Source organism: Medicago truncatula, chromosome 2, assembly GCF_003473485.1.
Source record: "Medicago truncatula cultivar Jemalong A17 chromosome 2, MtrunA17r5.0-ANR, whole genome shotgun sequence".
NCBI classification, from domain to species: domain Eukaryota; kingdom Viridiplantae; phylum Streptophyta; class Magnoliopsida; order Fabales; family Fabaceae; genus Medicago; species Medicago truncatula.
The window spans coordinates 10,418,444-10,434,808 of NC_053043.1; the positions used below are offsets into that span (position 1 = coordinate 10,418,444).

Here is a 16,365-nt window from a genome sequence, read left to right on the forward strand (position 1 = left end):
ATTCCTTCATCAATTTTTTCTGTCACATTCTCTGAAATTTTCTTAAGAATGTTTTCTTCTTCTTCTTCTTCTTCAAGTTTTTGCATACACAGTTCGAAAGGATCTTTTTACGAGAGTATAGCTTCCAAATTTGGGTGTGAAGTAAGATTCAGGAGAGTATTCTTTCTACCTCCATGTTCATCTTATTTTGAATAACCTTATTCTTAAAGGATCTTTTTATGAGACCAACTAAATTTATCTATGAAGTTTCAACACCCGCAAGTAAGTGCTACATCAAATGATACTACAACCATAGGCGAACGGACAGTTCTTTTGCAAAAAATTGAAATGATTTACAAAAGAGAACCCAGAAAGGCTGCAGCAAATAGAAAATGCATAAGAATCAAACATCCTATAATTCACTTATAAATATGAAATAAAGGGATACACAGTTGCTTAAAACTTAGTATCACCCATCACAGTTGCAATTCAACTCAAAGTAATGGAATACTAATGCTTATCACAGTATTCTCTTTCAACTTGATTTTCCAATTCTAAAAAAAAAACTACAAAATGAAATTAAAAAAAAAAAAAGTTCCAAAATCATGCAACACACATTTCTAAATTCTTAAAACTATTAACAGTATCATTCTTACAGTTGGCTAGAAATGATTTATAAAAAAAAAAACACAATTAATTCAGCATCCACTTACGTTATATGAGTTGTCCGAATTGTTTTTCAGAAATTTGTTCAAAATTTGTATGATAATAAGGAGTCTATAGACTAGAAGCCCTGTTGAAAATTTGATGCTTCTATGCAGAAATAAGAAATACGATGCTTGGCTCATTTTAGAGTTCACAAACACATACAAATTTTTTAAATCGACCATTTTCAATATTGACATCTACATTGATGGTGATATGATGATCATGCTTCACATGCCTATGCAACTTTTATCAGCTCCTCTAAAAATAGTGCTATAACAGTTTTACACAAGAGGGAGAACAGTAATCTCAGACAAATCAAAAAGAGGGATAAAAATGGGTGCAACTCCATCATTATCAATTCAACCTTTCCTACAAACCAAGGTGAGCAATTCCATCACAAGAAACAACAGAAGCATCCTATTTCAGCTGCACTTCACTGGTCCTTCCTTCCCTTACAATCTCAATTTAAATCCTCCAGACAAGAAGTCGTCCCTGTGGAAAAAATGAATCACAAAGAAGTTCAAAAATATCACAAAAGAATAGTTGATAAAAATCATGCTTTTGAAAGGAACTATGCATAAATTTGGAGTACTTTCATGGTAGGCCAAAATCTAAACAACAACTTTCCTCTCTTTACATACACAAATATCAAACCAAAGCAGGGTGTAATAGTCTCAACATTAAAAAACAGGGTCCCCCTAATATGGTCCCTATTTTTAAAGGTCCAACCGTGGACCTCTTAATATGACTGGTTGTAACTGGTTCCCCATCACTTCTTAAAAACATAGATTCTGGTGTACCAAGTCTATAGGTGAAGATTGCAATCGAATTGGCGGACAATGGAGGTGGGGGAATGTGGACGGAGTGAAAGTAAAGGAGAAAGGAAAACTCTCAAATTTCATAATGTCTCTCAAATTTATGTTTACATTTCCTTTCTTTCTTAAAGTTGAGCTGAGAGCTTATTGGATTTTTAATAATGAAATTTTGCATCTCGACACCACCACATATAAAACAATTCTCATATTAAGTTACAATCCATCACATAAAACGACCCATGGAAACCACACATAAAACGACCCATAAAAACCTCCATTATCCTATGGTTCACATATTTGTAACCCTATTGGAACCACTACTCTACCATCTTCTCTTGACTTAAAACCCCAATGAAAGGGGAATTGAGGACCCAAGTCCATGTTCACAGTCAGATCTTGCGGAACTTTTTGTTATGGTTGTGTAGTGAAGAGTTGAGGAAAAGAGTTGTTGTTCTTGGATGATTTGTGCTGTAGAGAATGATGTGATTTGTTTTCTATAAGAAATTAAAATAAATACAAAATAATAATCTAGACTCTCAGTTTCAGCCTGGGCTTTCTGTAACTTGATTTTTATTAGCAGAACCAAGACATAAAAATTAAAGACCATATCTAACCCATAATTTTAATTAACTCACACAATAGAATTTGGTTGTGTTTCTGAAGATGATAGAGAAGAAAAACGTGGTGAAAGTGCCGAACCTACCTGCTATATGGACCATACTAGGGGTTAAGCTTGTCGAAATAACTATTTAGCAGTGAAGATCTCAAACAATGTGAAGAAGGAAAAAAAAAAAAAAAACAATTCATTTCAAAAGTCTTTCTTCAATGTAATTTTAAAGAAAAGGAATGCTGCAAATTCTTTAGCAACTCACAAGGTCAACTCCTAAAACAACACATAGCATACATTGTTGTCTTTTTTTGTTTCTTTTGAAATAAAGCATACACACATTGTCATATACATAAACAAAGGTAAAGACGTCAAAGTAATTAGAGAATCCTTATCCTATGATAAGAATTCAATTTGACCTATAATATAGAGTTTAATGTCAAAGGTCCATCGAACTGATATAACTTATACACAACAACAACAACAACAACTCAGTTAAACAATAAGAAGTACCTTTTCTCGCTCTCGCTTGTAGGATTCTCCTGCTTCCTACGATTATCAACAGGGAAGTAAGGTGGTACAAGACTTCCAACACAAATCATAGTGTCATCCAAATTAAGAATTTCTTGAACATAACTAACTTGTTTACTCTCCAAATCATACCAAAATAGATTCTCAACATCTACCCTCAACAAAACCTTTTTTCTATCACTCGAATAACCTAAAAGCCTCAAAGATTGCAAAGGTAAATCGAAAGAAGATTTAACCACAGTAAAAAGTTTACACCAACTCTCTCTACATCCATATTCTTTCATCACCCAAACATCAATTTTAGTATCTTTATAATCCACAATCATACAAAGACACCCTCCTAAAGCAGCAACACGAATTTTAAAACTCTTACTATTAACTTCTTCCTCTATTTCATCAGGAAGAGGAACCTCATTGAAAGTCTCAAGTGTTAGGTTAAACGCGAGAATTAAATCAGGTTGAAACAGTTGAACTTTCCTCGTCGCTACCCAGTGAAGAGAACTAGAATTCTCAACAAAAACCCCCATTGTTAAAGCATAGTAAAGAGAATAAGGCAAATTAGGAATTACTTTCCATGAGTTTGTTTTCAAGCTGAAGAGTCTGACATGTGGATCATAAAAAGGGTTTTGTAGATCGAGCAAGTTAGAGATTCTGAGGAGTTTGTAATCGCCGGATACAGAATCAAAACCGAAGCCATGAACGCATAAGCAGCCACGGTTAGGGTTGTCAGATTGGAGAATGTTAGGGATAGGAAGAGGGAGAAAAGGGATAATCCGATGCTTACGGGTGTTGGGGTTCCATATTGTGATTTCGTTGGGGGCGTTAGGATGCGTGAAAGCTATTACGCCGTGGGACATGGCGAGGAGGCCGTTACATGAACCGATAAGAGTAATGGTGTTGTTACCCTTGAAAGGATCGATGTTGGTGCTGTTGCCGGTGAAAGGGTGGTTGTGTGGAAAAAGTAACATCGATGTGTCTGGATCAGAGAAATCATCATCGATTTTAATTTGGTAGATATCGAATTTGAATCGAAGAATTAAGGATTGATTGGGGGAATTTCTGAGGTGAAGGTTGATGAATTTGTTGGAATCGATTAGGGATTTAAATGATTTTGAAGTTGATCGGAATCTGAGAAGTGATATTACCGGTAAGCGGGAAAGGATTTCGGTGAGAATTTCCGGTGGAAGTTCAGCCGCCATTGTAAGGAAGGAATGAAGGTTCTGCTAGGGTTTAGGGTTTTTCATTTCTTTCTTTCTTGTGTTAACAGAGCTTTACGGCGTGTAATATAATGCACTTTTAGGCTATGTTTGGATTGATGGAGAGTGGTGGAATGGAATGGAGTAGGATAAAACCATATTCTATTGTTTGATTTTGCAAAAAAGGAATGGAATGGAATGGAGTGCGATGAAACTCATTCCATCCAATACCACCCATTAAGCCAAATTTTCATTCCCCCCAAATTAAGGTGTATCCAATGGAATGGAATACATAAATAATACAATGACAACTATGCCCCTGCCTTTTCTATTTCATCAACTATTGTTCCTCCTTTCGTCGTTTTCTTCTTCTTCTTCTTCTGTTCACTGCCTTCTTTCTTCTTGCCTTTCCCATACTTCATACTACTTCCCAATTTTGTTTCCGACATGTTTACTTACTACCGCAGAGAAATTGACTGGCAAATTACAATGCAACAATCGTAAATTATGTAAGAATCATTATTATGCACTGCAAAATTATCTTCAATTCTAACTAACTAGTATTATACGTTTTTTTTGCCGTTTATGCTTATTATGAACATGTATGACTTGTTTATTCTAACTAATCAGTACTGAACATTTTTTTCAATTAACCATGTTTATTATGTACTTGTTTATTAGGGTGTTACTTGATGCCAAAATAAACATATATTGATTACACATTAATATTTTTAAACTAAAGGGTAAAATTGGAATAAAAAAGTTATAACATGTTCCGTTCCGTTCACCTTCCAAACAATGGAGTGGGAAATTAGTTCCATTCCGTCTTGAAATATCCAAACAATGGAATGAAATTTTTATTCCATGACGTTCCATTCCGTCCCATCTCATTCCACTCCATTCCGTTCCGATCCGTTAGTTTTAGATTATCCAAACAATGCCTTAGTTTTCCCCACAATATTTTATTTTTTTTAGATTCCGTCCTTGTCAAATAAAGATTCTTCAGGATTGTCCCCTAAACCATGTGATTCAGCAGAATTTATGATGCGTCACTGACGTGACATTTTTTGTTTATTTTTCAATTTTTTTTGGATGCCACGTGTAAAAAAGAATTTACAAGTCAATGACACATCAAAGATTATGCTGAGTCATAGGGCATAGGGGACAATCCTGAAGAATCTTTATTTTACAAGGACGAAATTTTAAAAATAAAAAATTACAGGAAAAATCAAAAGTACTCTATACTACAGGGGGTAAAGATTTATTAACTCTTCTTTCTTTCTTACATTCCTTTTTGGTTGTGTATTCTTTCTTACATGTGCTCCCTTCATTTATATGTTTTTTTTTTTAAGGAATGTATTCTTTATCTTTATTTATCTTTCTTCCATGATGTTCTATTTTATTCACCTTTATTTATTACGGATTAAATATATGTTGAGTAAATTACACTCCCCTCCCATAAGGGTCCGTTTGGTTCAACGGAGGGGAAGGGAGGGGTTTTAATGGAGGGGAGGGAAAGGGAGGGAAGGGAAGGGGAAATATATCAATTAAATATATGTTTGGTTCAAATGATGGGAGGGAAGAGATTTTAATTAAATATGTGTTTGGTTCATAAGGGGAGGGGAGGGATTTTAAAACCAAATTACTTTTTTATCCCTCTAACCTTAAAACAATATCATGATTTTTATATTATTCACTTCATAAAAATTTTAACATAAAAACTCGTAACCAAAAACTTCATAAATAATCAAACACAAAAGTTCTAACAAAATATTAGGTATTCATAAATATTAGAGCACTTCTAAAATAATCTAGTACAATATAAAAAAATATATTTATAAAATATATTTAGAAAATATTTTTAAAATATATTTATAAAAAAATATTCTACAAATTTTATTAATTATGTTTTATAATACAATTAAAAACTATAAAATAAATATATCAAATTAAAAAAAATAAAAGCAACGTTAGTCAAAAAAGTGAATTCACGTAAAAAAAAAAATTAGAAGACAAGAATGTGCAATTCTCGATAAAAAAAAATTGACATTGGCATGTTACAAAAAAGATGGTAATAAGAAATATGTTGAAAACACTTAAATTTTTAATAAGGACGGATTTTTCATTTAAAAATAAACATGAGGATAATTATGTCAATGTAATTAAAATTGCATTAACTCATCTCTCTTTCCCTCCCCTCCCCTCCAAAAAACTCCAATTTGAGGGGGAGCAATAAATGAGCTTATGAGGGATTTTGCTCCCCTTCCTCTCCCTCCCCTCCCCTTCTAAAAATTGAACCAAACACAAATTTTTTAAAATATTCCCTCCCTTCCCCTCCCCTCCCCTTTAAAACCCGCGAATCAAACGGACCCAGAGAAGCTTGAATTACACTTATCTCTCCTCTTATGTTAAAATATACACTCCTCTTTTTTAAAAAATAAAATTTATACTCCCCTCGCCTATAAGATGCTTTAATTATAATTCTCACCCTTAATAATTAAATATACACTAAACTTTAATCTATTTTAAGATAAATAAATATTTTTATAATATATACCAATTTTGAACCAACATTTTTAAGTAAAATAAATTAATTAATTCATAATTTAAGTGTTAATAATAATTAAATTTAAATATTTTACTATTAATTTTATAATTTAGAGTATAAAATTAACTTTTAAGCAACCATTCTTTATTGTCTTTAGTAATTTTTTACATATTTTAATTTTATTTTTGGTTATTTCATATTTTATAATAGAGTTTAAAACTATATGTTAATAAAATTGTGAATAAAAAATAGTAAAAAATATGTATTCAAATTTTGATAATAATAAAATAGAACCGCAATACTATTTTTCTCGAAGTGTGTTTGATTTTTTTTTTTGCTAGATTATTAGAAATAAAAAAAATTATTGTGGGAGTAAAGTGTAGATTTTGACTTAAGAGGGGAGGGGAATGTAATTCAAGCTTCAGGGGAGTGAAATATTTCCTAATATGTTTTGAATAAGAGGGGAGGGGAGTGTATATTTTAACATAAGAGGGGAGGGGAGTGTAATTCAAGCATCATTAAAGGGAGTGAAGTATAATTTACTCATATATGTTTGGTCCTTATAAAATAAAATTGAGACTTTTAAGTTTAATCTTTACTTAATTTTAATAGTTCTTTTAGTCTCTAAAAAAAATTATGCATTCAGTATTAGTCCCTCCTCGATTCAAATTTGTTTAATTTATGCTTAAACTCTTGAGTTTTTGAACAATTTTTTGCAGACGTGTTAAGAACATTACTAAAAGTTCCTCTGCAAAAAATTGTCGAAAAATTTGATTTCTACGCCCAGATTTTGTTAATTTTATCTTTAACTTTTACCGTTTTAAAAAATTCATATTTAATTCGTTTAAGGTTAAAAAATTCTAAATTTTAGTAAATGAACCTTTCATAGTGTTCTAAACTTGTCTAAAAAAAATCGTTCAAAAATTTAAGAGTTTAAAGATAATTAAACAAACTTTGTTGTAATAGGGATTAAAATTAGAAGTAATTTTTTTTTTATAAGGACTAAAAAATCTATTAAAATCAAGTAAGGACTAAACTTAGAAGTTTCCAATTTTATAGGGACAAAAAACATATTTAACCCATTTATTATTATCAACAAACATATTTATGCGCAACTGCATATACTAATACTCGAGACAGATAGAATTATAATGAGTGACAAAGTTATTCTTCACCATATTTGATGGTGCAAATTCTTTCTTTTGGTTTTAGATAAAATTAGAAGTGCATCATAAAAAACGAATTATTTAGGAGAATTTAAGTTTGATTTTTAGTTAATTTTTTTTATCAAACTTTATTTTCTACCAAACGAACTTATCTCCGAATCACCAATGAATCATCTTTTCTAAAAACCATAGGGTTAACGTAAGAAAAAAAATTAAATGAACTAGACGAACCAAATATTGTAAACTAGATTGAAGTTTTATTTACATGGACAATGCAAATGTTTTTTTTGTAAGTCTATTAATCTTATTTATTTTTTATCAACTAATATAGTGACTATAATTTACCCTTTAAAATGAATAAGTCAACGAATTTAGAATTTAAACCTCAACTTCTACATATTTCAATGTGTTATCTCTACATCTGAATTATGTTCATAAGGGAGTGTAATTAACTAAAAAAAAACTTAAATCTACATCTCAACATTGTTATGAGAAATCTCTTTTTATATAATTTCATCTCGTCAATCTCCCAGGGACTTATCCCTTTTAATCATTAACCTGTTAGTTCATGCAAAATGCAAACAACGTTTTTGAATAAATGCAAACTGCAAACTGCAAACAATTGAGCTTCGGTAGTACTAATTATTAAATAATCATCTGAAACGATCAACAAACTCACGACCGCATGTGGTGTGGAACAGTGAAGAAACAATGAAGGAAGATAATTAGTTTGAGAAAGGGAATGATATATTTGTAGCTTGATCTTTGAAAAATAAATTATTTGGTGGTTCCATCTCATTCCTCCCGAATTGGAGGATAAGCAAAATATGAATATATAATGAAGTCTAATGGAATACCATTGAATTCCACTCATTCCATCCTTTTAATTAGAATCCAAATAATATATCATTGAAAATTGTTTTTTTATATAGAATACTTCCTATTAACATAAGTAATTTACCAAAAAGCCTCCGACGGTAGTTAACAACCGTTAGGCCATGCACCGACAGTTAACTGTCGCTGGCTTCCAGCGATTGTTAACTGTCGTTGCTTTCTGTTATATAAACAGAACATCATAGGAGTTTCCAAAACTCCATTGTTACGTTTTTGGATTTCTCAGGTGCGTTTTTCAGCAAACGTCAGCCATTCCAAGCCAATTTCAAACACAAAATCAAGTAAGTTTTTTGAATCCTATTGCATTGCTAATTTGTGATTGATTTGTTAGTTTTTTTTTTTTGTTAAATTGCGTTATATAGGTTTATTGATTTTATGATGTTATGATAGTTTAGGTTGTTTGAATTGTTAGGTTTATGTTATAATTGTTTAGATTGTTAGAATTGTAGAATTGTTATGAAATTATGGTAGAATTTTTAGGATTAGATGAATTGTTGTATAATCGTTGCGATTAGTTTAGGTTTATTATGAAATTTTGTTGTTGAATTTGTGATAGAATTGTTACGATTAGTTACAGAATAATTTTTAGGATTAGTTTAGGTTATGATGAATTATTGTAGAATTGTTACGACATGATGTATGTTTTGATTGCCGAGTTGTTTATGTAGATATGTCTCAGAATTAGGGAAACGTTGAGGTGAACAAGAAGAAGGAGGGTGACGACAAGAAGAAAGAAAAATCACCGATCAACATAATGTAATGTGAATTCAACTAATTAAAATTGCGTAATGAATAAATAAATTCGAAAAGTGAATAAATAAGATAATTATTGTTCCATTCAAAACAAAATGTATTATGCATATTCAACTATATATGTTATCACATTACATTCCAGAATGTATCTTCCAACTACAACAATTGTTTTACTCTAGATGGGGCAAATTCAAACTTGCTAAACAGTAGGACTCCAACATCCGATCAACATCTTGAATGATGGTATTCAAGTGTCAAAAGAATAAGGTGCATTCCTTGACACTTCAATGCCAGTATTCAAGAGGCTTATCGAATGTTGGAGTCATGCCGATTAACAAGTTTGAATTGCCCCATCCAGAGTAAGACAATTGTTGTAGTTCGAATATGCATTCCAACTACAACAATTGTCTTACCTTTGAATGGGGTAAATTCAAACTTGCCAAACAACATGACTCAAGCATTTTGCCCCGCATTCATGTTTTTCCTTTAAAAAGAATAAAAAAAATTTAGGCTTGCTTTAGATGATGATATTCAAGTGCCAACGAAATGAGGTTCATTCCTTGACACTTATTACCTTCATCTAAACTAGCATAACAAGAATTTAATCTTTTCAAAGGAAAAACATGAACGTTGGGCGAAATGCTTGAGTCATGGCCGTTTGGCAAGTTTGAATTACCCCATTTTGAGGTAAGACAATTGTTGTAGTTGGAATGCACCTTACCCTAACTAATGACGATCTTCTGGCGGAATCAAGCTGTTGATGAAATCTTCAGTTGATCTCAGCAACATTACCCGCATATCGATCCACTGGAACATGTTGTGCTCCCAAAACATGCTCGTCACGTTTTCATCGTTCGTTAATTCCACCCAAGTGAATGATACTCTCCCCTCGTCGAGCGTTGGACGTTTATACAGAACGTGTTCCACCCTCCTTGTGTTTCCGGGGTTGACTCCTTGGTTGAATTCAGTCAGTTCATCTTTGAGACCTCTTAACGTTATACCAAGGCATCGAACCTTCAACCTCAGAGGTTCTCCGCCGTTGAATTGTGCATGAACGTCGATCCACCCCGCCATTGCTTCAAATTTACACAATAAGAAATTAAAAATAATCAATGAAAAACTCATTCAAATACTTGTAGTGAAAATTTGACATAAACCCTAGCAATATAACTTCATTATAACAGGTATTCATAATATATGTTAATAGAATTTCAGATCTACAACATAATTATATTATAAACAAATATTCAAACCCTAAAAAATTTATAAAATTTGAAAAAAAAAATATAAATTCAAGCAATATAACTTCATTATATCATGTATTCATAATATAAGTTATTAACATTTCAGATCTACAACATAACTATATTAAAAACAAAAATTCAAAATTTAATAATTAAACAACAACTAAAATTATAAACATATAAACACATATACTAACTAAAATGTATGACAACAACATAAGTGATAACTTACTTGTGATTTAGTGGAAGAAATTTTGGATGATTTGGTAGAGTTTTTTTAGAGAGAGTGAGTGAAAATTTGAGAGAAAGATGGTGAAGGTGATGATGGAGTGAGTGAGTGTCTGGGTTATGGCTACTGACTTGAATATATCACGAACACAACGATACTTAACTGCCGCTGGCTTCCAGCAGTTGTTAACTGTCGGCACATTGTCTAACGGCAATTAACTGTCGTTGGGGTAAAAGCGTCATTTACTTATGTCAATAGGAAGTATTTTATGTCAGAAAAACAATTTTCTAGATCATTAACTTATTATATCATATTCTATCACTTTCCATCAATCCAAACATAGTCGAAAATTTTAAAAAGGTGGTACGAGTTCCTTCACTCTACTTTTTGAAACTATTTTCGATATTACATCATCGTGCATTCTTTTATTGTTAAGAGTAAACATTTAGGCTGTGTTTGGTAACACAAAAAAGCTAGCTTATAGCTTGTTGGACTAGCTTATAAGCTCATTGGATGAAAACATGATGTGTTTGGTAATAAGCTTTTTTCACGAGCTTATAACTTTTTTTAAGAAGCTATTTCAAGTAGTTTTTTAGCTTATAGCTGATAATTTTTTACATTTTCTTCCATTTTTAACCTTTAACATTATTTTATTATTTTTTAGAACAAAAACTGGCCACGTTAAAATACAGGCCACCCACGTTATTATTCTTTAACCGCTGCACTACCTCATTGCTCTTTTTTCTTGATTTTATGTTTGAAACGGTTTCTGTTAAATAAAATTCCTATTATTTATTTAGCTTTTTTTTCTTTTTCTTTTCGCATATTTACCATATTAAATAAAAGATACAAATTTTTCAAAATTAAAAAAAAATAAAACATACAATCTTTCATAAAAAATTGAAAGATATGATTAAAAAGTTGAGCAAATTTAGTTAAAAAAATATCTCAATGAAGTTTATATTTCATATTTATAATTTTCAAGAGGAAAAATACATAAATATATTACCTTTTTTTCTGAAGAAACATAAATATATTAGTTAAAAATGTTTATACATTTTTTTAGGTGAAAAAAATGTTTATACATATAACTTATATAAATTAAAGGGTTAAATATGTTTTTAGTCCCTATAAATATACCAACTTTTCGTTTTAGTCCCTCTAAAATTTTTCTTCAACTTTTAGTCCCTATAAAATTTTCAATCACTACTTTTAGTCCCTATTTTAAAGTTAATTTTAGTATATTTTTTTTAATGAAATTGTGCAGAAATGTGTAGAATATTCTAAAAATATTTCCCAAAAAAATTAGAATTTTTTAACAAAACATAAATTTAATATGAATTTTTAACCATAAAAAATATAAAAATTCATATTAAATTCATGTTTTGTTGAAAAATTCTAAATTTTTTTAGGAGAGATTCTTATAATATTATGAATTTTTCTACAAACTTTTATTCAAAAATGTGAATTCTACATATGAGTTTACTTTAAAAGATGGACCAAAAGTGAAGATAGAAAATTTTTGGAGGACTAAAAGTTGAAAGAAAATTTTAGAGGGACTAAAACGAAAAATTGGTATATTTATAGGGACCAAAAACATATTTAACCATAAATTAAACATACACGTACTTTTATGTCATTTCATATATATTAGTTACTTAAAGAGTTAGTTTTACCAAACACTTTAATTTCAATCAGCTAACTTTTCAGGTATAAGTTTTCAGCCATCAGCTATCAACTAGCTTATAGCTTAATTTTACCAAACACATCCTTAATGCATAGATTATCACAGTCTCTTTCATTTGGTCACTGACTATAATAAATACTCCAAAACTACTCTCACTCTTTATCATATGTTGTAGGTAATTGAAGGACTAACTTCAAAAATCGAGAATAGTTTAGTGATTGTTGTTACATTTCAATAGTTGAAGGACTGAATAGGAGAGAGTGGTAGTTTGGGATCAAATTGTAGGTCTTGTATGTAAGCAACAAATTTCTTATTAAATGGTCTCAAAAATAAGCAAGAGTGAGGATCCAACTTTAACCCTTGAAAAATTCGCAAAACCAAATTTAGTCCTTCAGCAAATTGAAAGCAACTTTTAGCCCGAAAGAAAAATGAACGGGATAAGTTAGTCACTTCTTTAGTTGCATTTTGTCTGATTGATGAAGAAAATATAGAGAAAATAAAAGAAAGCGAAAATTGATATGAAAGAAATTAAAAGAAATTTATGACAAAAAAAAATGTACCCAAATAAGTCAAATGAGCATAAAATGCACACAAATAAGTCAAATGAGCATAAAATGTACAAAAATAACTATGATATAATACAAACATGTACTCAAATAAGTCAAACGAGAATACACTAAAATTTCACTGCCTCTATTAGCTGCAAGTTAGTTCAGATATGTTAGTTTAGTTAGGGTTACTACATAAAGTGTACCATATATTCAGAATAATAAGCTTTTTTTTTCTTCAATCAATTCCAAAAACAAAAACAAAAAAACTCACCTAAAAGGAAAATGTGCACTGCAGTCTGCAGATTCACATGCATAATTGCATACAAACACCGAAGATATGAAATAAATTTTCTCTAACATTTATCTCTTGTTAACAAAATCAACTAAAAAGTAAGAGTTCTAAAGTTCTTAGTTCTGCATTCCTTCATCAATTTGTTTCAGAATGTTTTCTTCATCTGCTTCAAGCTTTTGCATACACTGTTCAAATATAGAATCCTCCTTAGATTCATTTGTATTCCTAATGTTCATTGAAGAATAGCTTCCAAATTTTAGTGTGACATAAGATCAAGGAGAGTAGGTGTTTTCCATCTTCAGGAAGCCACTCTCTAAGACTAGCAATGGTTGGAGATTCAACATTGGATGGAACTATTCTAGTCTATTTGCTACAGCCTTGCTCTTACTTCCCTTCTCAGGCAACCACTTCCTCATTCTTTTTTAAGCATAATGGTTGCCTTTTCTTGATGGAAGAATCCTCATCCCGAGTATGATGAGTTGTATATTAGATGTAAATTGGCAAAGTGTAAGCTCGTGAGAAGAACTTGATCTTATAATCTCAAGGGGCAAAGTTAAAAATGCAGAAGAAGCACATAGTACGTTCAACTATATATGTTATCACATTACATTGCATTACATTACATTTCGGAATGTACCTTCCAACTGCAACAATTATCTTACCATTGAATTGGACAAATTCAAACTTGCTAAGAATGAGGTGCATTCCTTGACACTTGAATACCAACATTCAAAATGTTCATCGAATGCTGGATTCCTGCCGTTTAACAAGTTTGAATTACCCCATTTAGAGAAAGACAATTGTTGCAGTTAGACGTTTGTACCTTCCAACTACAACAATTGTCTTACCTTTGAATGGGGAAAATTCAAACTTGCCAAGCAGCATGACTCCAATATTCGACTGGCATTCCCAATGTTCCATTCAAAAGATTAAATTCTTGTTAGGCTGGGATTAAATGATGGTATTCAAATGTCAAAAGAATGAGGTTCATTCCTTGACACTTCAATACCTTCATTTAAATCAGCCTAACAAGAATTTAATCTTTTGACAGGAACAATGAGAATGCCGGTCGAATATTGGAGACCTGCCCGTTTGGCAAGTTTGAATTACCCCATTTAAAGGAAGACAATTGTTGTAGCTGGAAGGTGCATTCATTCCTACGTAATGACGATCTTCTGGCGGAATCAAACTTTTGATGATATCTTCAATTGATCTCAGCAACATCACCCGCATATCGATCCACTGGAACATGTTGTGCTCCCAAAACATGCTCGTCACGTTTTCGTCGTTCGTTAATTCCACCCAAGTGAATGATACTCTCCCCTCGTCGAGCGTTGGACGTTTATACCGAACGTGTTCCACCCTCCTTGTGTCTCTGGGGTTGACTCCTTGGTTGAATTCAGTCAGTTTATCCTTGAGACCTCTTAACGTTACACCAAGGCACCGAACCTTCAACCTCAGAGGTTCTCCGCCGTTGAATTGTGCATGAACGTCTATCCACTCGGCCATTGTTTTGAATCTACACAATAAGAAATTAAAAACAATCAATGAAAAACTCATTCAAACATTTCATCAAACACTTGATGTGCAAATTATACATAGACGCTAAAAATCATAAAAATAACCCTAAAATTATAAATCATATACTCTTACTAAAATAAAAAAATTAATCATATACTATAACATAAATCATTCAACTTATGTCTAACATAATTTTTTTTGATATAACGTAAAATATAACAAAATTATTCAACTTATATTTACTCTTAAAATAAATCATATACTCTTACTAAAATAAAATATAAAATATAAAACACCAAATTAAAATATAATCCTAAAATTTTAAACTATAACATAATCATCATGCAAACATTTTAACTAAATTAATCAACTAACATCTAATCTAAAAATAATTTATAACATGTAAATCTAATTGAAAATTAAAATTAAAAAATAAATATAAAACACCAAATTAAAATATAACCCTAAAATTTTAAATTTTAACATAAACATCATACAAACATTTTAACTAAATTAAGCAACTAACATTTTAACTTAATTGATCCCTCACCCTAGAATCCACCTGTAAATCTACTCAAAAACAAAAAGAAAATAAATCTACTCAAAAACTAAAAAATAAAAATATTTATAACAACTAAAATGTAAGTTAATAACATTATAATTACTTACTTGTGATTTTGTTGAATAAATTTGGTTGGGTTTTTAGAGAGATTTGTGAGAGAGATTTGGAATATTTTTTTTGGAAGATTAGAAGAATAATGGATGAGAGAGCTTATGCCAGATTTGTAGCAAAAGATCCTCGGCATTTAACTACCAAGGTTTTCCTCGGCAGTTAACTACAGCCGGTTATTGAAATGTGTCAACAACAATTCTCTAAATTTATAGGAAATGTTAACGAATTCTCCGGAGCACTTTTAAGACCTCTAAATAGTAAATTGTTATGAAAATTATTGTATTTAATGCATTGAAAATTGAAACAATTGACTTTTTTTTTGATAATTTCTTAAATTAAAATATTTAAAAGTGCACCGGAGACACTCGTTAACAAGACACAAATTTTTAATCAAAAAATTAGGTTCAAGTAGAGTTAATGAGTTTCACACTAATTGTTAGTGATTTTATAATAAAAAAATTAGGTTCAAGTAGAGTTAATGAGTTTCACACTAATTGTTAGTGATTTTATAATTAAAAAATTAGGTTCAAGTAGAGTTAATGAGTTTTACACTAATTGTTAGTGAGAACTTCAGTTCAATGTCTGGATAGAATAATTCAAATGACTTACTTGCATGTTACTAAAGAGAGATAAGGCGGTTGTTCATGCACTCTCACAAGAGGTATTTAGATTAGCTCCGATCTTACCAAAAATATATGCTCAAAAGTTTTCTTTTATGAGAATGTGCTGAATGGAGATGTTCCAATCCTCAACTAGATAATTTCGAATTAGCTCTAAGAGGTTGGTATAATGATGAAATTTCAGTGTCTCCTTTACCACTAAATGAACTACATGGAGAAAATCAGAAAATGACATAATTTTTTTGAAGCACACTCACCAACAGAGAGTAATTTCCGTTAGAGTTTGAATCTCTGCATGTAAAACGTTTGACAAACCACACTATCATAGAAACCAAATTAAAATTTGCTCGT

General features: G+C 30.9%; 1 protein-coding gene across 1 annotated transcript; it reads right to left on the reverse strand.

The window, feature by feature from the left end:
- Positions 1 to 790: 790 nt before the first annotated feature.
- LOC11415673 (F-box protein CPR1) lies at positions 791 to 4,038 on the reverse strand. Its single transcript, XM_003594346.4, has 2 exons — positions 2,623 to 4,038; positions 791 to 1,179 (listed from the first exon to the last, which is right to left on the reverse strand). Exons 1-2 carry the CDS (start codon positions 3,837 to 3,839, stop codon positions 1,140 to 1,142), a joined length of 1,257 nt encoding a protein of 418 aa, XP_003594394.1. The 5' UTR covers positions 3,840 to 4,038; the 3' UTR covers positions 791 to 1,139.
- Between the last annotated feature and the right edge of the window lie 12,327 nt (positions 4,039 to 16,365).

Excerpts from the sequence above, each read along its gene's own strand:
- LOC11415673 (XM_003594346.4), bottom strand. The coding sequence starts at position 3,839 with ATGGCGGCTGAACTTCCACCGGAAATTCTCACCGAAATCCTTTCCCGC. Across the intron at positions 1,180-2,622 it reads ACAAGCGAGAGCGAGAAAAG|GGACGACTTCTTGTCTGGAG; the intron begins GTACTTCTTATT and ends TTTTTTCCACAG.